The sequence below is a fragment of the Oenanthe melanoleuca genome, chromosome 7 (genome assembly GCF_029582105.1).
Source record: "Oenanthe melanoleuca isolate GR-GAL-2019-014 chromosome 7, OMel1.0, whole genome shotgun sequence".
Lineage (NCBI taxonomy): Eukaryota > Metazoa > Chordata > Aves > Passeriformes > Muscicapidae > Oenanthe > Oenanthe melanoleuca.
Window position 1 is genome coordinate 30,344,866 of NC_079341.1, and position 24,622 is coordinate 30,369,487.

The 24,622-nt window shown below is 39.8% G+C and overlaps 1 protein-coding gene across 1 annotated transcript in view; it reads right to left on the reverse strand.

The window, feature by feature from the left end:
* NCKAP5 (NCK associated protein 5) overlaps positions 1–24,622 on the reverse strand; it is a 342,982-nt gene that overhangs the window by 311,518 nt on the left and 6,842 nt on the right. Inside the window, exon 2 of the mRNA XM_056496731.1 lies at positions 12,026–12,154. Coding sequence (XP_056352706.1) covers positions 12,026–12,094 — 69 coding nt within the window. The 5' untranslated portion in view covers positions 12,095–12,154. The remainder of the gene's footprint in view (positions 1–12,025; positions 12,155–24,622) is intronic.

The following is a 24,622-nucleotide window of genomic DNA, read 5'->3' on the forward strand; positions in this document are numbered from 1 at the left end:
ACCCTGCAGCAAGAGATCCAATTACAGTTGCCACCATTAGCCAATGTCAGGAAATTATTGAACACTATTAAAAGTTCATCCACAGTACCTCAACAAGCTGCAACAATCGTGAATTCCATTTGCAGACAATATATTGGCTCAGTTATTGCCTCTTATCTGAGATGGGCTCTAAGCTAAACATGCTAAGAAATGTTTGGGTCCAAGGCTTTGGGTTAACATGGTTTTAATTCACAGCAACCCTTTCATATTTGAGAGTCTTATTGGCTTCTCTCAGGCTTCCACCTGAGCATTGTAAAGCCTGTAAAGCTCTGCAAGGCAAACTGAGGTTTACAGGCAGGACTTTCAAATGCTCCCCACTGAGTGCAAGAAGAATGCTCAAGTCAGTACCTTGGCCCAGCACCAGCTTATAGGGCCCCTCATGTCCATCCCTTCTCTTGAGCCCATGTGGGCTGAGCTTTCTGTGTGAGGGCTGACCTGGCAGCACATCTGCACAGAGCCACAGCTCTATATAACCACACTGCCAGTGCAAAAGGGTGAAAACTAGAACTGACACTGTCAGCAGAAGGGTACAGACAGAAGCATCACAAAGATATTTTAATTATTTGAAAAAGAAGCATTAAAAATTTAATTTTAAAACTTTTTTTTTCCTTGCTGCATTGCTTTATTACAGTGCAGGGTATTATCTTGGATTCAGGGTCAAAGGAATAAAAGTCTTTTTTGACAGAAGCCCAGACCTTTGAGTGGCACTGAGGACACAGTGGGTAAGAAATCTGCAGGCTGTGCTAGACTTCCCTTTCTGTGGCCTAAAATTGGTTCTGACCAGCAGGATGGAGTAGTGAGAGACACTGTCTTTGACCCAAATATCAGCAGCACCTCTAGTCAGTCACAGCACCCTCCTTAGAAAGTCCTGGTGTTAAATATGAGATGGGCCCACATGATGCACGTTCTGCCCTCACTCCTGCCCTCCCACCACTGGGATCTCCAGGAGTGCTGGAATTGACCTGCTGCCCTGTCCAGCCCCTGCAGGTAGTGGAGACTCAGGTAAACAATGAGCATCTTTCCAGTCCTGTCCCACCCCAATAGGTTCAGCAGTTATTCTGAACAGTGCATTTTTCAAGAAAGCACTGGTGCTCTCTATGCAAACAGAAGAACACAGAGCATGTCTTTAACATTTGGGAGAACAATCTCTGCTGAAAAAGAAGCTCGTAGCTACAAAAAACAGTAGAAAAATTTAAATGTACTTACTGTAAACCTGAGTTTTTACATTTTAAGGAGTTATTACTATTCCTCCATTAATGTATTTTTTAAAATCATCCCACATCTCTAAAATATCTAAAGGATTTTGTTTCTAATTAATCTTAACATATAAATGAATTAACTAATATAAAATTGTTCATTTCAGAAAGTAAATTCCGTACTTAAAGAATAGATGCTGTAATTTTGGTGCTGTAGAAACTATTCTTTTTAGATAGAAAGATAGTTTTAATTATCAAATCAGCATTAGCAAAGCTTTGGCAGGTGAAGAATACTTTGATCTGTGCATGATTACAAATATTAACTTCTGTTTGATAGGTAAGGCTGGATTTCTGCAGCTAGCAACCCCCTGTCAAACACATCTTTGTAAATGGACAGATGAAGGCACACTGGTTAAGACTTTCAAAGAAACTGGTGACTCAAGCTGTTTGAAAGTCTTCAGTGTCCAACTTAAAGGGACCTGTGTTTCAAGATTTCCAACATTCCTGTAAAAAAGGACCCAAAGTGGAATGCCCAAAGTAACATATCTGTCATCAGTTAATTAACAACCAGCAGAACTAAGCAATTATAAATCAAAATATTATAATCATAAAACTTGTTAATTAAAAAAAAACAAAAAACAAAACAAAACCAACTGGAAAAAACCCACTTAATTCCTTTGAAACTCATAACATCTGTCAAAGGAAATTCCCACTCTGGCTGTGAAGGGAATCAGAGTTTCTACACCAGAGGGAAGCAGTGACACAACACCCACAGTGTCCAAGTCCAGTCGCTCAAGGACGAGTGAGGGTTGTGAGAACCTCTGCAGTGAGGTGTTACATTCATTACATCCATTCAGATGTCACACAGACACTGGGATAGTCCAGGATATGGCCAGGTGGGGCGGGAAGCATAGCTGAAACCTTTTAGGTTTAAACAATGTCACATTCCAACATAATTCACTGCCTTTCACAGGTGTGGAGTGCCAATTTCAGACACATCTAACTGAATGTCCTTTAGCACACAGAGTGAATTTTGCACAAACTTAAGAACACTGTGTAGCAGCCAATCTGGGAGGCTGTGAACCAGCTACTGCAATAATTCAACCTGTGCTGTTATCCAGACATAAATCAGACCCTCTGTGCCCTGCTGAGACAGCAAAACCTGAGTTTTTCCTGGATTCCTACACAGATGAGGAAAAAAAAAAAAGAAAGCCTTGACAATGTAGTTGATGTGGTGCTCAAAGGAAAGCTTGAAGTCACAGATGAAACTGAGATTACAAGGTGGAAAGTATATAAGAATCCCATCAAACAGAACCACACAGAGAAGAGGGTTAGGAGGAGCCTGCTGCTTTGCCAGTGACAACCAGCATGATTCAGTATCACAAGATGATCCAATCTACAACAACACAACATGAGAGAAATCTCCAGTCCGACCCTCAGTAACAGCAGGAGAAACAGGCAGGATATGCCAGTTGATAACTAAAATATGTTTGAATAAAAATACCTACAGAATAAATGGAGAACATTAGTTTGATTTTTGTCTCATATAAATGTACATCAGAGCAAACCCATTGAGTTCCAGAGTTCCAAACATATCAGAGACATGAATGAGATAAGATGCCAGTACTTGCAATGTCAGATTCTATCACCTTAACATATGTGGAGTGTGTACTTTTCTGTCTGGGATATCTCTCTAATCAGTGCCACTGAAATTTCTTCTTAGTGGAGTAAGGCAATAGATAGACTGGCAAAGGTAAAAACAGAATCTTTTACAGCTTTAGTAAAGCTATTCAGGACTTTTCTATTGACTACTCCAGAGGAGATTGCACTTACCACAAGAAAAATCAGGATTTTTGAAGGGCAATGACAATGTAATTCTTAAAAGAAAACAGATTTCCTTTAGGATAAAAGAAAATTTTTCATTTCTGGAACAATTTACATGACTAATTCACACACCCACACACCTTCTACCTATGAATCAGAAGCATTTTGTTTGTATGTTTAAGCATTGTGCATTTATAGTCATAAAAGATACAACAAAGATAGGAAGAAAGTAAATTCAGTTTAAAAGGAGATATTTTCAACATTTATAAGTAAAAAAAAAAAAAAAAAAAGAAATAAAATAAATTGAAACCAAAATGTCAAAGCCCAAAGCCTTGAAAGAAATTTCCCAGGATGGAAATACCTGTTCTGACCCAGTCTAATGTCCCAGTCTGAGAGGAATTCTGTATTACACCTCTCAGTCATTTGATTCAAACACTTACCTTCCAGGAAAGGTCTTTAATGAACTGGAATATTTGAATCTACTTACAAAGCAATAGAAACAAAATAATTGTCATCAATAGTCACATCTTGTTCTTTTTGACAGGGACTCCAATTTATGCTGTAAAAACTCTGAATGAAGTTGAGAATTAAACTGTACTTCAAAAAACTCTTTCAATACACTGTGTAGTAAATAATACACTAAGACAAAACCAGACTGGCAGGATTTTGGAGAGCAATGTCCTGTATTCTTAGATCACCAAAGACACATTGGAGCCTTCTGAACAGTTACACTTTTGTTTGGGATTCAGTACAAGAAACCACTACCCTGAAACCTGATCATATTGCAAGTTATCTTTGCCAAAACTCATAAATTCAAGCACAGAGAAAACATATTGAGTGTCTGGAAACAGTGGAGGTAATTTTTCCCTTCAGACCTACTAGAGATTTTCACTATAATGAAAAACTCTAAGGTATCATTATAGAAATAAGTTGGGAAACTGTTTCCCAGCCAAAATAACTTGGATCCCCTGTATATGCTAGGAAAAATACCCATTAAAATCATAAAAACTCTCTGGATTTACACTGCTAGCTTCCCATAAAGCCAGCTGTTGATACCCAATTATTTTAAATGCCTTGCAATGATCCCAGCTCATTTCCTATCTGGGTCACAGAAGGCCCTGAAAGCCAAAGCACACAGGCAGGCTCAGAGGTGCAGGAGCAGAGCCATTCCCAGCAATTAGAGCTCCACAAGCACCTACAGACTCCCTAAAACAGAAAAATGCCTGGAATTGGGGTACCCACCCTCAAATATCCCTGCCTCCAGGGGTCCTGAGCCAAAGACATATTTACACCATGGAGTTTTGCATGGCTCTCTCAACAGCATAAAGCAGAACATTTTCCATGTGGAATATTTAGCCAGTTCTTTGGCAGCTTGGTTTTTAATGAGGAAACATTTATTCCACAAAGGCAAAACACAGTGATTTAAATGAAATTTTCACTAAGGCACACTTTCTCTAAAGATCAGAATTGTAAACTTGTGAAGCAAAATATTGTACATCATCAGTTTTAGTGTGCATCATCTATTATAGCTACAGAATTAAAGAGCAAGGGGACCAAAAGTATATAGGTGTGTATATATATATATATAAGAACAAAAGAAAAGTATATAAAATATATTTTATATTATATGAACAAAAGCAGATTTTTCCAGCTTGAACTAAAATATAAAAACTTCAAAATTTTTAACACAGGCTGGAAATACTGGTTTGCAAACAATTCAGAGCAGTAATTTTGATTTGAGGGTATCTCACATTCACTGTAAGTGGATAAAATTAGGAAAATTCAAGAACATGAGTGAAAGTTGACCATACCTATTTGTAAAACAAAACAACCTGGAAATGTCTACTTATCTTCTTGCAAAGATTTATTTTATTCCATTTGTATATTGGCATGCACACAAGTCTATGAAGAGAAATTTGGATTCTTCTGTGGATGCAACAATATTGAAAATAGGACATCTGAACAGATGCTGTGACAGACCTAGCAGGAGGTAGATTCACAATTCTTTCTTGGTCTTGCAGGATAGGGAATTATGTCAACACTATAAAACAACACAGGGCATAATTTTTCCTTTCTCATCTCCCTAGGATTGTATTGCACTTGAATCAGACAACTGGGAGACACAGAAGAGACTTGTGCTTCTCAGGATATGTGTTATGTTTAATTGCTGAAGACATGAAGCATTTTAAAAGGTTTGTCAATAAAATCCCTATTTAGTTAACCCCAATCTCTTCAGATCTCCTGTTACAGGCAGCCTTCTGCTCTTAACATCTGGGCAGGCAAAGTGTCCAATTACACTGCTGCATTTGGTAGCTTACCAGAGCTAGATAAGGGTCCCCAGAATATCCATTTCCCTTGGTAGCTGCTTATCCCTGGCTAGGCTGATGATACTCAGCCTCCATCTCACACAAGGCACATAATCGTGTGGCACACTCCCCTTAAATCCAAAGCTCTCCGTGTCCTCCCCTCTTCTGGGGCTGCAGTGACATCTGTCACAGCTCCACTCTGTAATTGGTGGGGCAGGGCAAAGGCAGACTGCAGCCTGAGAGGGCAGCCAGGAGCTGAGCACACCACTGGAGCTCCTGTGCCCTGCCTGCAGCCTGGTCCTTCAGGGAAAAAGGCAGGAGCAGGCAGGAGGCTGCTGAGCTGGCTCTGGACCAGAGGGCAGGCACCTGCCAGCTCCTCCCAAAAGCCCTGGGGAGCAGAGCCTGGCACTGCACACTGCAAATCAGCAAACTCCTCCAAATCAGACACGGGGTTCTTTCTCTGTGATGCTAGGAAGCAGCAAAAGAATACAGCAACACGACTCCTCTTCCAAACAGCAAGAAGGAGAGATTTATTGAAAAGCCATGGCATTTATATAAGGGAGACCATGAAAAACAAAGTAGAAAAGACTCATTGGTCAAAGAAGGCAACATCTTTTTGAAAATATGCTTTCTGCAAAATATCACAAGACACTCACATGGCTCTGTGGTTTCTGTGTTTTCTTTCACCTTCCCTTGCTTTGTCTCTGAGAAAGATCCCCAGCCTGGGAAAGATCCAGACTGGAGCTAAGAAAAATCAACAGCCTGGAAAAAAAACAGATTAGGTTCCTCACAAGCCTTCAGCAGTGTCCACAGGGCTCCATCCATAATAACAATCTACTATCAAACAGTTCCACAGCAAGATTTCTCCTTAATACCTCCCAAAAAAAGAAAGCCAAGTCTCAGCACAGTTGTCTTCTCTGCACCAAGATAAAACTGACTTTTCCTTCCAAGCTCTGACATCTGCAACTATACATTACCACAAAATTTGCAAAATTCAGTTTCTGAAGTTTGTCAACTTGAACACTTAACACCCTTTCTTTTTGTAGCACCCAAATTTTTGATTGTACCATGCTGAACTTTCGTTCCTGAATAACTCCCAAAATTCAGGCATTTATCTCTTGCTTTTTCCTTCATTTTCATTTTTAGTTCCTCCTCTGCAGCTAAATCAGTGTCTTTAAAAGTTTATTTGGAGTTGTTGAGAATTTAATATTTTAATGTTAAAAGTCTGACAGTGAAATTACTGAGATTTTGTAGCAACACAGGCCAATTTTTCAGCTTTTTTAGAAAGCAACAGAATATGATTGCCCTCTGTTTTTTCCCAGTCCATCTGCCAGCTAATTTTGAGGCCCAAGTGAAACCATCTTCTCTGTTCTCTGTACTTATTTTCCTTCACTTTTGCATCCAGTTCTGTGACAATGAACAAGGGCAGGTCAGCTGCATAAATTTCTTTTAAAGCTTCTATTTGAACCTTCAAGCCTTGTATTTGTCACTTTAAGTTTACGTGCCAAAGACATGAGAAAGCAAAAGCCAGCAGTTTGTCAAAGCATGATCTCTGGGGACATGGGTACTGTTTCAGCTGTCACCATGTCACCCTATACACCTATTGATGTAACTTTTGATGTGCAGCAACAAATGGTAAACTATTCCTCTCTCAGAGAGCACTTCTGCCTGTGTTGGAGTCAGTGCTTTTGATCAATAAACCATTGAGGTATATTCCAGCAGGAATATTATTCAACTTGTTGCTCAGGAACAACGTGCTCCATGCACTGTTTGCTTTCAGGGCTGTGAGCTTTTATTTCTAGTCTCTCTTCAAGCACCTCTCCACTGCTCACTGTTTACCCACATCTCCAGTTCCTGAACAGGATCACTGGTTTCTATTGGTGTAAGCTTTAACCAAAGACACTGTTCCTTCTGTTTAGATAGCTTTTACACACTCAGATCCCACTGGGATTTTTTTTTTTTTTCTACAAAGTTCCAGTCAGATTCCAGGACTGTCTATTATGCAGACAGTTGATAGCATTTCATCTGCCCAGTTTGTGGAATAGATGTCCTACCTGACAGATTTGCAGGATTGTGTGATACTAACCTTGCCATGAGGAAGATGCAGAGGGGTTAGAACAAGATTATCTTTATGATCCCTTCCAATCCAAACCATTCTATGATGCCATGAATAAACTTTTCTTAGAATTCTGTTTACTGAGCCTTTTTGTCAGTTCCATATCTTATGATTTTCCTCATGAATGTGCAAACCTTCACCTCTGCAGCTAGCAACACAACCTGTGCTTCACTGCTGTTCTTCCCTGTATTCTGTCTTCTACTTCAAAATTCCACATTTGTCACCTCTATTAAACTGCTCTCCTTAACTCACTCTCCCCTTGGAAGCACTGGATGTTAGGGATGCTTTGTCTTGTCTCTGAAGTCTTTGAGGCTCACATTCTGTGTGCATTTTCCAATGCTGAACCATACTTTTGCAGTGCCATATTAAACCCTTGGCATGGGCTTTTCTATGATGGTGTACCCAACTGAACAAAATTCTGAATCATAAATTAGCACACAAATCAAAATCCAAGTTTTGAGGGGACCGAAGATACTTGTGGACTCCAAAGAATTTGGCAGCAGCTTTTAGGTGAAAAAAATATTCAGGCTACAGAAGTTAGAGCATTAGACAACATCTGACCAGGCAATATTTTTAATTCCACCTTTCCTTTTGAAATGCTGGAATATGTTATGTTGCACAGAGATGTTAGACACACTGTGAATGTCACAGTCAACTAGCAAAAAAAATAGCCAGGGCTATTCCCAGACATGAAGGGTTTCCCTCCTGCCTGCTGCTGCAGCACTTTTCACAGCTCAGCTACTACGTCACCTTCTGTGACACCTTTCATCTGAAGATATCAAAGCAAGCACAGACTCATGTTAATAACAACTATTCCTGGAATACTTATGAGGTAAGAAATTACTATAACACCAGTTTATTGACAAGAAAACTGAATCAGAGTTCTGTTAATGAGAAAACTGAATTAGAAATTTATTAAACCGAGTTAGGAATTGATTAGAGGTGACAGATGTCAGACTTAACCCCTGAATTCTTGGCTCCCAGCCCCAGCTAACACATGCACACTTCTCAGCAGTCTCCAAGTGAACTCTGGTTTTGCCCATGCCACCAATCCAGCTGCAGGCAGATGAAGGTATTCCTCCCACGCCCCAGAGCAATTCATTACATTACACTCTCCCCTTCTTACAACAAAGTGGTGCCATTAAAGCCCATCCTACAGAGCCCCACAGGAGCGTGTGACCAGAATGAAAGCAGCAGGGCACAGCTCAGCAGCCACCAGTGAAGCACTTTACCACAACATGCTTTCAGAGGCAAAAGCCTCATTTTAAATAAAACAAAAACTTCTGCTTTGATAAATGCTGGCTGCTTCAAAAAGATATTCTGTTCTCAAATCTCCCCAGCTAAATGCCACCACAGCTGTAAGGGTGAACCACGTGTGTAGGCAGGCTGGGAATTATCCACATAAATAAAGAGCACAGCTTGAAACATTGACTTTTTCCTGATCAAAAGGGCCTGGGAGGCAACTGGACAGTTTGGATCAGGCAAAGGATAGGGCTTTTATTATTTTCAAAGAACACCCCAGTGAATAGAGTAGCCAACGTGGCCCTGGTGGCAGTGATATGTTCTAACACTCCCCTCATCCCACACAAATTACTTAAAAGCTTGGCTTTGGTTCTATTTATGGTTTGGGATTTTTCCATTCTTCTTTTTGTTTAAGAACTTCTGTAGGGAAAATCTGAAATACAATCAATCTTTTCATAAGTCTTTTTAATATCATTGCCTGTCTAAGCTACCTCCCTCAGATACCAAATAATGAATTGCAAATATTAACATAGAAATCTTCTCATAAGTCTTCATTTTACCAATATTAAAAAAAAAGTGTCTAAATTCTATCAAAGTACATTTTTATTTAACTATGAATTTTCATATTAGTTTTCTTTGTATATTCCAACCTGAAATGAATAAAGGATATAGCAAAATCCCTTTCCTTTCTGTTTTTATCTAGTTTCTTTTACTAGTTATTTTCAAATAGTTATACTTAAAAGCAAGACTCAACAGGAAAAAAATTGTTTATGAAAAAAATCAAACCCATGAAACATTCACTTTGTAAAGCTATTTTCTTTAACCAAACTTAAAGGATTTAAGGATTTAAATAAAGGCCTGAATATAATACATTGATGAAATTTATGGTCACATTTTGAAGGCCCAGATCCATATTCTAAGAGGATGGAAGTCATGTCTTTTCATCAGAAACCTCTCTTTTCTTTTCTCACTCTTCCATCAAATACCTTCATAGCTCCTATATTAGAGTCTATGGGACAAGGAAGGAACAGGAGTTTTTTGGCTTTTTTAACATCACTATGCAATACTTTTAGATTAAATCATGGAAAAAAAAAACATTCCAGAAGATTACAATCTGATGCAGATGGGAAAAGCAGGAGAGCCAGGCAGGGTAAGGAATGTTATCAGAAACGCCTATTTGTATCTCATGGTCCAGAGTGCAAAAGTACAAACATATTTTCTTTAAACACCCAGAAAATGTAATTCTTTCTGAGATATGGTAATGCTTAAAGTCTCCACCAAACAAGAAGCTGGATTTGAGAGAATCAAGGCCAGATTTCCCAAGCAGTGTCCAATCCTGAATGCCTGAGAGGTTAAACACAAAACCTTTGGGAAGAGAGAGGACAAGAGACACCCAAGAACTTAGACAAGCAGGGGACTGGACTACAGCACAATGCTCAAAACAGAATTTCATGATACAAGGGAAAAGAAGATAAATATGTATGAAGACAACAATTCAGAGGAGGTATGCTAGAACAGGAATTTGGGGACAACCAGGAAAATACAAAGGGCTTTGCTTTTCCGGGTTCAATTGCATGGAGTCATGAGGCACCCATGTGATTTACTACCAGGCTGCTGAAGGCAGAATCTCAGAATGTCTCTTCCAATTTGTTATTAAATAACAGCTGAGAGTAGACAACAAAGTACTCAAAAGTTTCTAATTAAATGCATAAATGAAACTGTCAGATCTAGTTACACATATTTGACTCAATGAAAAGCTTCACAGATACCTGTAACACCAAATACAGCAAATGGATGTGTGCTCTGAAACTCAACAGGTGACACAACCTGTAAATGCCACCTGCAGTAGAAGATATTGCTTTACAACCACGTGATGACAGCATGATGGGTTTACACATACAAAACCTTGGAATATTGCAATATTCCTTTCCCTCAATACATTTCCTTCAACACTTTCACACCAAAATGGGTTGATCAGCCACAGAACTTCAGCTGCCACATGTTGGCACTAATTCTCTGACCTCAAGCCAGTGCTTGAAGACTGATTTCAGCTGTGTGTAGTCTCCCACCCTGCTTACCCCTTACTGAAAAGCAGGGAGGGAGTATCACCCACCCATACAGTCACAGTTTGTTTCTCCTCCATTTAAGTCCTTATGGGTGCTTCAATACACACATAGCATTGATTATAACACAAAGCACTTTGTGTAACACACGATTTTCTATGTTACTGGTAAATATCTCTCTCTACTCTCCCCTTACTCATAGGGAAGGGGAAGAATTAGACAAAGTGCCCTACCTTGGCTATAAACCAAATCCAAGCTTCTCCTAGGTGGAACTGAAGCCAGAAATATCTGGTTCCTTGTTTCCATCCACACAGCCCATTAAAGTCACCTCAGAGAAATGAAAGTTTATATCATAATACATTTGGTAAAGGCTAAATCTAGTCCATTACATCAGTGAGAACATTTAGGGGAAAATTGTACTGATTTGCCATATTAAGCAATGTCTTTATGCAAAATTCACAACTGCCAGCACTTCCCTTAGCTTCTAGTACCCAGTTTCTACCAATATTCTTTTCTCTAGATAAACATTGACAGTCTGTGGTCGATTGTTTGGATCACAGCAGGACATTTTAGCTGCAGGATTTAGGCTAGAGTCTGTTTTGGGGCTATGTATGCCTAGAACTAATAACAGAGGTTTAGGCCCTGGGACTAAACATACTTCTGAGCCCACAAAACCTTTCAGATTTTGTCTGTTTCTGGGTGTATTACATAAAGCTGTGAGTTCATACCAAACCTTCCTTCTCTGCCCACAAGCTAGAAAGAGTTTTAAAGTGTTGGGAGCACAACCTGACCTGCTGAGTGTGTGCAAGGTGAGAGAGCAGCTTTTGCTGCAGGCTGAACAACCTGAAAACAATCACATCTCAGTATCAGAACCCTGAGCTGCATGGCCTGGACAGATGAGGAACTCATATACTAAGTACAAAGAAACACAGGATGATCCCACAGAAACTGAGTAGTATTTTAATAACAAATCTGTTATAATTGTCTGGATTCCTTTCTTGTGAAAATCTGATTAATTCAGGGCCATCCTTCTATAGGATGATAAGTTTCTATCCAGGATGTTGTAAAATTCCTCCACTACTTTTTTGCTGGAGAATCTGAATAATCATAAAATGTTGTGATATTGTGATGAAGAGATAAACACCTTTAAAAACACATGTAATTGTGACTATTGTCTCGTAAAAACTAAATTTTTATGACAGGATATATTCAGTAAATGCAGTAAATATTCATTCTTACCACAAGACTGCTGTCCAGAGAAAGCCTTTTCCCAAATTCCCTTTTCTGTAGCTGTCTTTTTCTCTCCATAGCTGAGGTTATTTGTTTTCCTTTTGATTGACTAGAAATGTCAGGCTGTTTTCAGCATCACTGGAAAGAAAAAAAAAGAGTAAAGTATTTAAATGAATTTAAATGCTTATTTCAATATCCTACTTAACTGTTACTGTCTTTCATCATTAACTTTGTAATAACCCAACAGCTAATAACTTTGTGTTTCTAGTAGGCTGTGTTCCAGGAACAAATTTTCTGTGCCAAAAAATCTAAACTCTCCAAAAAGAAATGTTACCAATATGTTTGGGTCACTTCTCAAAGGAAGGAGAAAAAAAAAACTGCTACAACTGTCTTTGGCAATACATCCACATTTCCACAGTCTTTTGAACTGGGCTTGGAGCTGAATTTGCAGAGCCAATGAATTACCTGAGGCTGGGCAGCAGGAGGGAAACAGTTTGTTTCACATTAATTGCACTCCTCAGTGAGCTCTGCTAGTTGGCACATCTGTGCTGCTACTGTGATGTACAAATTTTGGACCTAATCCTGAAGAGTTCTAAAAGCTTTGAACTCCCATTATCCTTAACAAGACACAAATGCCCTCGGCACTTTCCTTAAGTTTTTAAGGTAGAAGATTCTGCTGTAATAATCAGACAGTCCCACTGCTTGTACAGAACAGCCAGGGAATTCAGCCCATAAAGGAGGGAATTATTCTTTCCAGTTTGGTAGGGTTTGGTAATTCCTGGCCAGTGGTTTCTACTAAAGCCAAGCCACAGCTTACAAGTAACAACTACCAGTCCTCTTCCTACATGTTCTTAATTCTATGTGTATTTGAAAGTTTCAGCTTGTATTTTAAGATATTAATTGTTTGTGATACAGGAATATGGGCAAAGTTCATTAATTCATTCAGGATTTACAGAAAGTAGTAGAATGATAACAGAAATCAGAAACTGGCCTAAATTAAGGCAGGCAGATATACTCATAGAGAATCATGCACACAAGTTTTCTCTTGCATCTCACAGTGACTGAGTTTACTGTATCACAGTCCCATTGACTGAAAACCAAGACTTGGCAGTAGAATATCTGTGTTTTTCTGATGCCTTTTGCATGCTGTGAACATCAGCTTGGGTCACACACAGCCAGGTGATGCACAAATACCTCTGCTGTAGGGCAGCACAGCTGGCAGTTCCAAAAGCAGCCTTGCACATGCCCTCCAGACAGGTTTGCATGCCTGTGGACAGACCTGTGGACAGACCTGTGGACAGACCTGTGGACAGACCTGCCTTCGCACGCACCTGTGAACGGCCCCATCTGTCACTGTGGGGATATTAGGAGGATAAAACCTTCACAGCTCTCCTTGAGCTGACCCCAAATGCTCTGCCAGGAGGGCACACAGGAGCCTGGATGTGGGCCAAGCACTGCAAGGAGAGCAGGATGCCCCAGGCCCAGCTGCTGAAGCCAGCTGGAATCCAGAGGGCTCCCAGAGGCACACTGGGGTCTGGAGTGCTGGAGCACTCACAGCTACCAAACCATGCAGTGCTGAATCCAGCCTGCTATTGAACAGCACCTGGTGCTTCCTACTCTTCTTTTGTACTCCTGGTTTATGCTCATGCAAGACCAGAATTTAGGCCATTTTCTCCCAAACAGATAAAAGTTAACCTCTGAGAACATGCACCTACAATGGTATGAAAATCTGTTCTTGCACTGTGCTCATTGCTGTTTTGTGGGGTTCTCTTCATGTTTACATGTGAGCCCTTGCTTGCTTTTTTTGTAGTTCCAACCCTAAAACTACACATGGTATTTAATTCAGTTCATAAGGAATCTCAATGGTGTGATATCACATAATTCCTATTGTTTCCTGACTAGAGAGCAAAAGGAACACTGCAATAGATTTAAACAAACACAGCAGCAATGTATTACACTGTTTGTGTGATTATGCCAGAAATTAGCAAATGACATTATGTAATGATTATATCATTCTCTTGAGCATGCATCATGCCTGGAGAGCATGATTTCCACCAAGGGAGCCTTTGTTGAGCACAGAACCACTCAGGAATGAGCTGGTGAGAGCTACAGCTGGAGCCAGTAATCCCCAAGGAAGGTCAAGTACTTAATATGAGCTAAGTGCCTGAAGTTTCTGTCTGCAGGTATTTGGTGGAACCATCCCAAATTCTGGTTTATAAGTAAAAGCAGGAAGGATTATTATTAATTATTCCTATAGTTCATATGTTGCCCTGGGCACTTGTGGATTTACTGTAGCCATACCTAGCACAGCACAAGGACCTACTCATGTACTGGTGCAGCAACTCCAGACCTGCTGGCTCCACTCCTTCCCCCACACACTCCACGGGAGCTCCCACCTCTGCTCATTACCTTCAGCAGGCTGTCACACATCTCTCTGAAGAGTTAAACACCTAAGGCTAGACACACAAAGGTTTGAATCACAGGCAATTAGACAAGATAATACAATACATCACCTGTACCAACACATGTTGATGTCTCAAAGTACCATCTCAGGAGGCCTTTAAAGAGAGATGATCATCATAGTGAAGCACTTAAGAAAGACAAAACAAGTTTCCATCTTGGAATGGTCATTTTTGGGCATCATACTGCTTGTCACAAAGAAAAAATTACCCTCCCAAGAAAATCTCTCTTCCTCTGAGACCAAACAAGACTAACAAAAACTCAGAATGGAGCTAACATGTCCACTGGGAAGCTCAGCAGAGGATAACAGCTGTCCAGATGGAACAGTCTTGGAACACAAAAGTGCTGAGAACCAGTTTGCCCAATCATCAGAAATACTATTTTTGTGTTTGTTACCAAGAGAACAGACTGTAAAAATGTACCTGCCTTCCCTGACCAATTTGTTTGTCAATATATTTACAGCAAAGACCCAATGACCAGCACTCAGACCCTGATGATTCCATTTAACTGGGTAGAACTGTGAACTCTTGCAAAGTCACGTCTGATTTATGGTGTCTTCACCCATACTGCACTCACATGTATATATTTCCAAATCTTTGGTGGCTCATCTTCTAGTTCTTTGTGCTGCAGGAAATGTTCCTGCTGTAGGACTCCTCCCTAAGGGACTATAGAGATCATCTGTGTTGTCTATATGGGGTCAGGCACTCAGTAATGAATGCTGTATCCCCAAGAAGTGTATGAGGATCAGCCTAAGAGAATGCAGGTCCCAGATGTTTGCCCAGTGTATTCTCAGGTTTGCACTGAGCTCAGGGCAGGAAGTTTTGTACAGACACAGAAAAATCTTTCAGAGGAAGACCCAAGTGTGATCTCGCTTCAATAGGGTGTTACCCTCACTGCTCAGGAAGCCAGCAAGCCAGAGGCATCAGCTTGATTGTATATCCTAAAGTGCAGTATTTTCAGTACTCAGTACAAGAATGTTCATTATTTTAGGAGATGGCTTGAAAAGTATGCCCTGGAGAAATGGTGTGATTAACATAGAAAAGCACTCTCTAAAATCTATGCGAGAAATTTCTTGGATTATAATACCCTCTTCATTTCTAGTAGTAACAAAGGATGATTGATGTATATTGCTTTAGCTGATGAAAATGTACAACATCCTATTCCTCAGATAGGCATCCAAGATATTTTCAGGCAGTTTGAAACTGCAGTCACATTTCAACAGAGTTATGCCAACATATGCCAGCTGGGAACTAGCACACAGTATATCTGTTTGGTAACTGGAAATGGACTATATTTATTTTTCTCTCACAAACATGTATAAATTTAACAGTTATGACACATGACAAAAATGACAGCTCTGCAAACCATCATCCTTTTGTTTAAATTCAGGGTAGATACAATGCAGCCTCCCCACTCCTGGCTTTTCACAACTTAATGCTGCCAGAAGGCAAAACACCCGTGGGGCAGCAAGATATTCCCTCTCAGCAGCCAGCTTGTCTTTCCCAGGTGTTAACAAGAGGAGAGGATTTGTGGTTTGTAGAAATCTAACTGTTGGGTAACACAGGGAGGCCAGAGTTATACAGTGATCACCTTTAAAAGCTTTTTCTACTCTGTTAGCTCTGCTTGCTTGACAGCCAGGCTTTAAGAGTGAGAAAAGACAACCAGAGCTGGTACTATACCTCAGCAAAGAGAGGAGGAGGAAAGTAACATCACTGGCATAGGTCAGGAAGAGCAATGAGAAAGTAAAGATTGTCATCAATGCAAATGTTCATTAGAATGAACAGATGACCTAAAGGTGAAGAATTTTATATCTCATTACCAATCTGTGAACTGCTTCAGTTTCCTAGGAAGCCAATTGAATTGAGTCTGTCATTTTGCAGCTGGGTTTCTTTTGCCAGCTCTGGTGTTAACACCAATGTGCATACACTGGCTTTTGTTGTGGTCTTTGCTGAGAAAGTACAGTAAGTACAGTTTATCAGGGCCTCCCAGAACTGGAAGAAAAAAAAGATTCCAAAATTAAAGAGTTAATGTTTGTTTAACAGATCAATGTCCAGCTCTATAAAAATCACTACATTTATCTTGCTAGGCATAGGCCAGTAACTATAGACTAGTTTGTACTAATTAACTTGATTATTTCTCTTGGTTTTTTCTGAGGGGTTGCATTTTTTCTTCCCCTAATGGCAGAGTATGCAAACCATTCTGCCTAGTCATTAAAAGGCAACCATGAACATGGTTTCATTTCCACACCCTCATCTCTCCCCATTGTGGTATTTAGCTTGGTCATGGACTTTAAGTGACAAAGCAGAAAAATAATTCCTAAATTCTCCCGTGAGTTGGTGTTCCAGAATTCAAAACTTAGGAAATAGAAAAGTGCAACAACATCAGCACTTCTGCAACCTGACACTTAGCTAAATGCTTTTTGTTTTGCCCCAGTGTATTTCACAGCAGCACTGTGGGCAGGCCCTGCCTAATGCCAAACACTCCCAGGTATTTGCTGAGGCTGGTCAGCAGTTCATTAGCACTAATATACATGTCATGCACTCACACCCACTGGATTAGCTGCTATTTAGATTAGCAAGCTGCATTTTTGCAGACATGGAAGGAGAATGTGCCATGTGCCAGCATTAATGAGTTAATTAAATTAGAAAAATTCCAATGCAGGAAGCTAAAATGCTCAGATGACTGGAATATTATGGGAACTACAAGACAGCAAACACAGTACTGCTGTACCATTCTGCCTATATACCTATGTATTGATTGGCTTTGGACAGTTATATTAAAAATATGTGAAGTGGTTCTGAAATATCTGGGCAGAATAAAATTCTTTTCTAGTTCTTTTTTTGTTATTGTTTTCTTGTGGAATAATTGATTTTCATGCACACCCCAAATTTCTTACAGTCTCTAAAGCTGTTACAAAGTTTGTTGGAACTGTACAGACAATGCCAGAGTCAACTGTGCCCTGCAAGTTGTTTTGTGACTCAAAACACTCCCTAATCCAGTGGTCCTATAGCTCTGACTGAGAATTTTCCAGCACTCATAGAATCATAGAATGGCTTGGGTTGAAATGGACTTTAAAGACCATCTTGTTCCAGCCCCCACACCACATGTTGGGATGCCATCCAACTAGACCAAGTTGCTTCAAGCCCCAACCAACCTGGCCTTAAACACTGTCAGGGATGGGGCATCCACAGCTTATCTGGACAACCTTGCCTCACCCCTCTCTGAGAAAAGAATTTCTAACACCTAACCCAAGTCTCTCTTCTTTTAGTTGAAAATCTTTCTGCCTTGTCCAACCACTATCTGCCCATTATTCACCAGGCCATGATAAAGTAGCCCCCACAAAGAAGGAACAAGGAACCTTCTCATCTTTCATCCTTCCTTGGCAGGGTGTTGGACTAGATGATCTCCAACCCTTACAATTCCACGATTCTGTGATTTTTTTGTGATTTTAATGAAGTACAATGACATTGACACATGTAGTCTACAAAGGAGAGCCAAATGCTGCAGCTCTCTCCTGCCCTCACCCCATCCCTCAGAAGGGAACCAGCAGAGCACATAGAATGGTCTCATGCAATTTCTGATCACTTGCCAGCAAAGAGACTCTTAATAGAATGTTTTAGAAATACAACATTTGAAATAAAGCATCTCAGCTCTAAATTTCACCCTGTTTCAGCCACAGTTTTCAAAACATATTTATGCTTTCTTCATGCAAGGTAATCCTCCGTTTATTCAGCAAACTAAACAACCAGTAAAGCTTTCTATGGCTTTATAGTTTGCTCCTAGGATTTAAACAATTAAGATTAAGGGCTTAAATCCAGCAAACCTATCAGTGTGCTCAAAATAATACCAGGAATTTCAATACATCAGAAAATAAAGAATACGGCATTAAAGATGTTATTACTACGACAGCTGTCAAGATGAATTGCATGAGAAACATTTAAAAGATTTATATCTCAGTATCTCACCAGGTTAATTAAATGGATGCATGCATTCATTTAAGAGGATAAGGTAGGTTGCAGTGACATAAAATGAGAGGGCACAAGATTATATTCTTTCAGCATTAACAAGAACGGGTTGAACCAATATCATTTCCGTATTCTGTAATAAGCATGATTCATCCATTGCCATTTTCAGCTCTCATTTTCTTTCTGGCAGAAAAAAAAAGACTATGCACATTTATAGACTAACATAATCAAAGCTTTAACCTTTTCAGTGTTTTCTATTTGGATTGGCTGTCCATTTTTATCATAGCATTTCAGGGCCATGCCTCAGGGAGGAGAGGAATCGCCAGTAAATTACACCAAAGAATGTTAAAAGGTCAAAGGATTACCCTCCCCTGTTTGCTTTTATGGGACATATGAAGCATTCATATTATGCAATAAAATTATCGAGACAAAAATGATGAAAGATAAGCAGACAGAATGCATTAATCTGTAGTCAGGGCAGCATGGGAAGAAAAAAAGAATATGTTATAGTGTTATCATCAATAAAAAACAGATTATGACAATGGTGTTTCTGTATCCTTAGCTTCTGCACTGAAATCAAATCCTTCAGAGCATGTAAGTCCTGTAACCAAGAAAGAGATATCCCAGCATGACTGAGGCTATTCAGGCTGAAGGAAACATTAGATCCAAAGCTCCCATTTCTTGGCTCAGTTTCTAACCACCTATTATTATATGTTACTTATTGCCAAATACTATTATAAATTATGTCAAATAGGTTATTACGTGGTAAACATGGACTCCCTTAGTCAAGGAGCCTCTTTCAGCAAGGCAAGGCTGTTAATCTGCAAAAGGCATATTCTGAACACCCAGCAGCTGCCTCTGGGGCTTTCAACACACATTTGTCTCCCTTGGGAACCACAGCTGAGCTTAGTCAGAAATAGTCAGTTCCAGCCACCTGCAGAAGCTGAACTCCAGGACCTGAGGAAATTTCATTGTTACTGTTTACAGACCTACAGGCTTATGTGGTGATTTCAAGGTTCAAAACCAAATGCCCATTTATATCCCAGTAAAGGTTCCTCTGGAATCAACTAGACACAACCTCTAATCTAGTACATCATTAATAGGGCTAGTTATTTCTCATGGTAAAGTGGCTGGCTGGCAGCAGAGATCCAACAAAAATCTCATCAAACATTGAATTACAAATCTTCTTCTGAGACAGTGACATCCAGTTCATGTTGTATGTTCCAATATTCAGAAAAATAAATGCAATTAAATCCAGCATTTGAATCAGTTTGGTAGACAACTAACTGGAGAAAGAATTTAAAACTCATTGTAAAGTTCTCTATGTTTTGCTTAGTTTTGTGTTTTCTTCCCATTTTTCCTTCATCAGTATAAATCAAGGCACTACTCAAGGAAGTCAAAGAATTTCAGACCTACGTGTAAGATCTGTATCAGGGTCTCTGTTGCAAGCAATGGTGGATTGCCAATTCAGTTTTTGAAACCAGAACTAGAAGCTTTTGAAATGTGCCTAAAGATCCCTCCCTCTCTGAGGCAGATGCATTTCAGTCAGCATCTCTTTTGCCTGCCCATCTGTTGTAATCATAGTCCAGAGGGACCACTAAAAATCATCAGTTCATTGTGTGCACTCCACCCTTCCACCTGCACTGCTAAAAGAGATGATGATGTCTGCAATGGTCACAGTATCCCAAATAAATGCAACTCCTTTTGGTCCTCCTCACCAGCAGAGATTAAAGGAATGAAAGATCATTTATTTACTGTGGTATTCCAGCTCAGTGGACATGAGGAATTATTAAACCTCCTTAACATAGTGTCCAGACATCTGGTTTTACTCCTCAGAGCACTGGGTAACACTTCAAAATGTCCACATGGCTCAGAGGAAAACTCCCAATAGAAAGTAAAAATGTTTGCTTAGTTACTAGTAACAGGTTCAGCATCCAGCTCTGTGCATCCTTAGATAAATAAAGTCATTTGCATCAGAGGGAAATGTCAGTGTCTAGGCTGCAGAATTAGTTCCTAATGAATCTGGGGCTTTGTGGGTTGTAACACGGTGTCTCATATTTCACCTTGCTGTACAGACACTCCCAGTGGGCCAGGGGCTGTCCTTACATTGCAGGCAATAACCTCATGACGAAGGTATTAGTTCAATAACAGCCCAGAAAAGGAGCTGAATCAATCCTGTTCTGTCCTGTGAAAAATAAGGGAAGATAAGGTACAGTGAAATTCATATCATCTCTCCACGACCTGGGAAGGGGACAGCTGAGAAAGGGCTCCACTCTTCTGTTTGCACAATGTGAAAATAGTTCCTCCACCCCACCATGAGTGAAGTCCACCCTGGGGAAGAACAACAGGGGAAAGACAGCATTGATCTCTTCCAGCCAAAGCAGAACTGAGTCCCTGGATTGAAGGGATGGACTAGCAGAGAACAAAGCAAGAACACAGCCTCAGTCAGCTAAGCAGCTCCAGGTGCTTCCTGCACAGAACACCATGCATGTTTCTATCAGAAAAAATTCATGTATTACTTATTTTTCAGTGCAAATGCCTTCAGAGCTCTGTAAATCCGTGCTGTTAGGGCAGCTACAGATACAGCTCCTTGGACTCTGCAGTCACCTCTGCTCACTGCTGTGGACAAGACACACAAGAGATGTAATACCAGAGCAGAATTTGGAGGTGTCAGAACTAACCTAGCTCCTATAAGTATAGGCACTGAAATCCTGCAGCTGGTTCCCCATCTTTTTGCCTTTACAGAAGTTACAAGTCTACTCTAATTTCAGCTGACCTAACATCATCTAAGGATGACCTCAAAGAATTCAGCTCCAACTCTCATGAATGCTTCAGCAGTGTCTGAACTTCATGGTCACAGCAGAGAGGTGACAGGGTACAACTCAGCTCTACCACCTTCAGGTTTTTTGTGGGATGTGTTCCCTACACATTGATGAGAATATATAAAGAAAAACTCCAGGGAGATATCCTAGCCAATATAACTTCACTTTATTCTTACACAGCAGAGCATGTAGAACTGTGGGATATCAAGACCATTAAACTGAAAGGAATTGATACACATTGATTAAACTCCATCTTCAGCTTATGGCCAAGAAAACTATCATGGAAACATTAAAAATGAATGATGTTCTGTCTTCATGCATATTTTCTTAATGGTGACAGAACAGTGCACAGTGTTGGCATACCAAACAGCCCTTCACCTCTTATCCCTGCAATTCTAGAACAATCTCATCTCTATTGAATTCAGCCTGGGCCAAAAGGATAGACAAAAACTTTATGGAAATCATACAATTGCAGCAAAGATGATTAAAGTATTGACTTGGGAATGATTAACCAGTCCATAGCAGCTTTAAAGAAGGACAAAGAAGAGACTAAAATGTCAAGGAATGACCATCAAGCTTGAGGGACATATCCTAACACTAGAGACAGTGAGAAATTGATTAGGTTTATTGACAGTAGGCTGAAAAGGAATGAAGAGGGGGAAATGATGCTGAGTATCTGAAGAAATTACTTAAGTGAAATCCAATGCAGTGAATCAAAGGAATATTTGCCATATGAAAAAATAAGGCAAGATAAGGTACAAAAAAACCACTGAAGGTGAGAATGCTGTCAGCAGTGAGATGCCCAGCAACCCTGATGAGGAAGAAAAGAGCCTGCTCTGCCTTTCTTCTCAGCATCTTTTTACTTTGCAATAGTTCATCCACATTAGAGACAATTAAAGGCTTTTGCTTTTGAAAAAATATTATTCCATCCTTCCTCCCCATGCCATCAGCTGCTGGCAGTGTTTATTCCAGTTCCTCAGTGTGAAGACTGCTTGTCACACACTGATTTCTAATTTCTCCATCTGCCAGAAGTGTAATGAAAATGTAAATTAAAAAATAAAATAATTAATTTTCTACTTAAAAAGTTCATAGCTCTTCCATGTTTCATATCATTCTCTCAGTCTTTAGCTCACCTGTGCCCAGTTCTACCAAATGAAATGTCAGTGAACATATAGACTGCCATCACAGATAATAATCCATCACTTTGGAATTATGGATACAGTACTATCAAGAAAATATTAGAAAGAAAAGAGCTATATTATTAGAATTCCTTAGTCTCTCTCTTGAGCATCTGTCCATTTTGAATGCAAAGTACAAATGAAAACAAAAAACCCACCAACCAAACCAAAACTACTGGCAATTCGTAAGTAAGTTATTCACTAAATTCTGAAAGATGTTTTTGCTTGTATAAACAACAGTTGGGTTGGCACAAAATTTTCCATTCATTTTTTCCTATAGAATTTATGTAATGACTCAAAGTGGATAATTTTTACCTAGGTTATTTCTTGGAAGTAATACTATGCAGATTTAAATAAAACCTTCAAGTGTATCATTTATGCACCTCTCCAGACTTGCAATAACCAAAGTTATTCAATATTACTATTTAGCTCAAAATACAGCTGGGGAACAAAAGGTACTATTAGTATGGAAGGGAAAGGTGTTAATACACTTGCGTGTTCCAAATGATCCATTGTGAATTTGAAAGTGAATTTCAAAACTAAATATAACCTTTAAAAGATTTTTTTTTTCTACATAAGCTTTATTAATTCAGGGTGGGTTGGGAAAAAAATCAGTTTTGAGCACAAGCAAGGAAGAAAAAAATCTACTTGGTTCATTTCAGGTAAACTCTAAATGTTTACCCATATTTTGAGTTGGAGATTTAGGTGATTCACTGACTTCTCTTGTCTCCGTTTTTCCACTGCCCTATGAAGGTAGAAATATATAAGTGTCATTTACTGAATAAATCCTCTTTGTCAAAGACTAACAGTGAAACTTTCTATTAGTGCTGCTTCTCTGTGTCATTAGTCTTCTCTATCTACCAGATGTGCACATCACTATAAACTCAAACAGGAGAATAATCCTCTCTCCAAACTCTGCACTGTGCTGTGGAAGACACTCCGTTTTCATTCACATCTTTGCTGTTCTGTCAAAATTCATTGATGGGAGAAATTCAGCTAGAACTGAATTTAAACCAAGAAAGAAAAGATTCTGCCACCAAAAGCAACTCTATAGCTGAGACAGATATCCTCTAGTCCCTCCACAGATTTAAACTTATCCTCCCTGCAGGGGAGACTAGGAAGCATTAAAGCAGCATTAAAAAAAATAATTAGAGCAGGTCTCTTTTTTCTTTAATAGTGGGGAAATTAAGACAGTTGCTGCAGCCTGTAGTGCTGTTCACCTTTGATTTTCCTCATTGGCACACAGTAATATTTACCTGCAGCTACTGGATGGGACTCCAGGAAAGGGAAAAGAAGCCACATAGGGCCTTCGTGGGACTTCTTGCTTAACAGTGTGCCCTAAACACACAGTAAAGTTTCACATCCTTCCTCCCCTTCTTGGATGAGGATCCTGTGAGTGAAATCTCCACCTCTGCTTTGCCCCACCCCTGGCTGAGCCACCACATCCGAGCTGAGCATGGCAGGAGCTAAAGGGACCTACCCTCAACAGCTGCTGATTAAGTCAGAGATCTAAGGAGGGGTCTCAGTTATGCTTCCCAGAGCTAAAATCTCTTGAACTCTGCATCCAAGCTTAGAACCCTCAGTGACACATAGGATCCAAACCTGGAATTCAGGTAGGGAGGAATAACTAAAACAGGTAAAGCATAACTTGTTTTCACACAAACAGCCAGTGGGTAAAAGTGAGATTCCAGTGCATTACTGGGCAGACAGGATCCATCAGCAAGATTTGCTCCCTGCCAGGAGTAAAAAGGAAAACCCTGCCTAGGGTTTGTGGCGCACTGCATGTGGCTATGTTACAAACCATTGATGTTAAAAACCATTCTGTTTCCAGAGCTACACCCAAAACTATCATCTAGGTGATAAATTCTTGGCAATGTCTTATTAAAGCTTTTTCTTGTGACAGGAGAATTTTCTGGTAATCAAAAAGAAAAGCAATTCACTTGATTAAAGATAAATTGGTAAGTAGAAATGACAGAACTGCTCTGCCACGAACATCAGGATGCATTCCAAATCAATAACACCAGGACGGAATTGCAGCTTAAGGGAAGGAATTTATTAGTTGTAGGAAAGCACATCATTAAATCCTAGACAAGTCTACAGATTCTCGAGCAGAGAGACAAGGAGAATGACCAACCTGAGGCTTTGCAGATTGTGCTACCCTTGTCAGTCATTTGGTGCTTT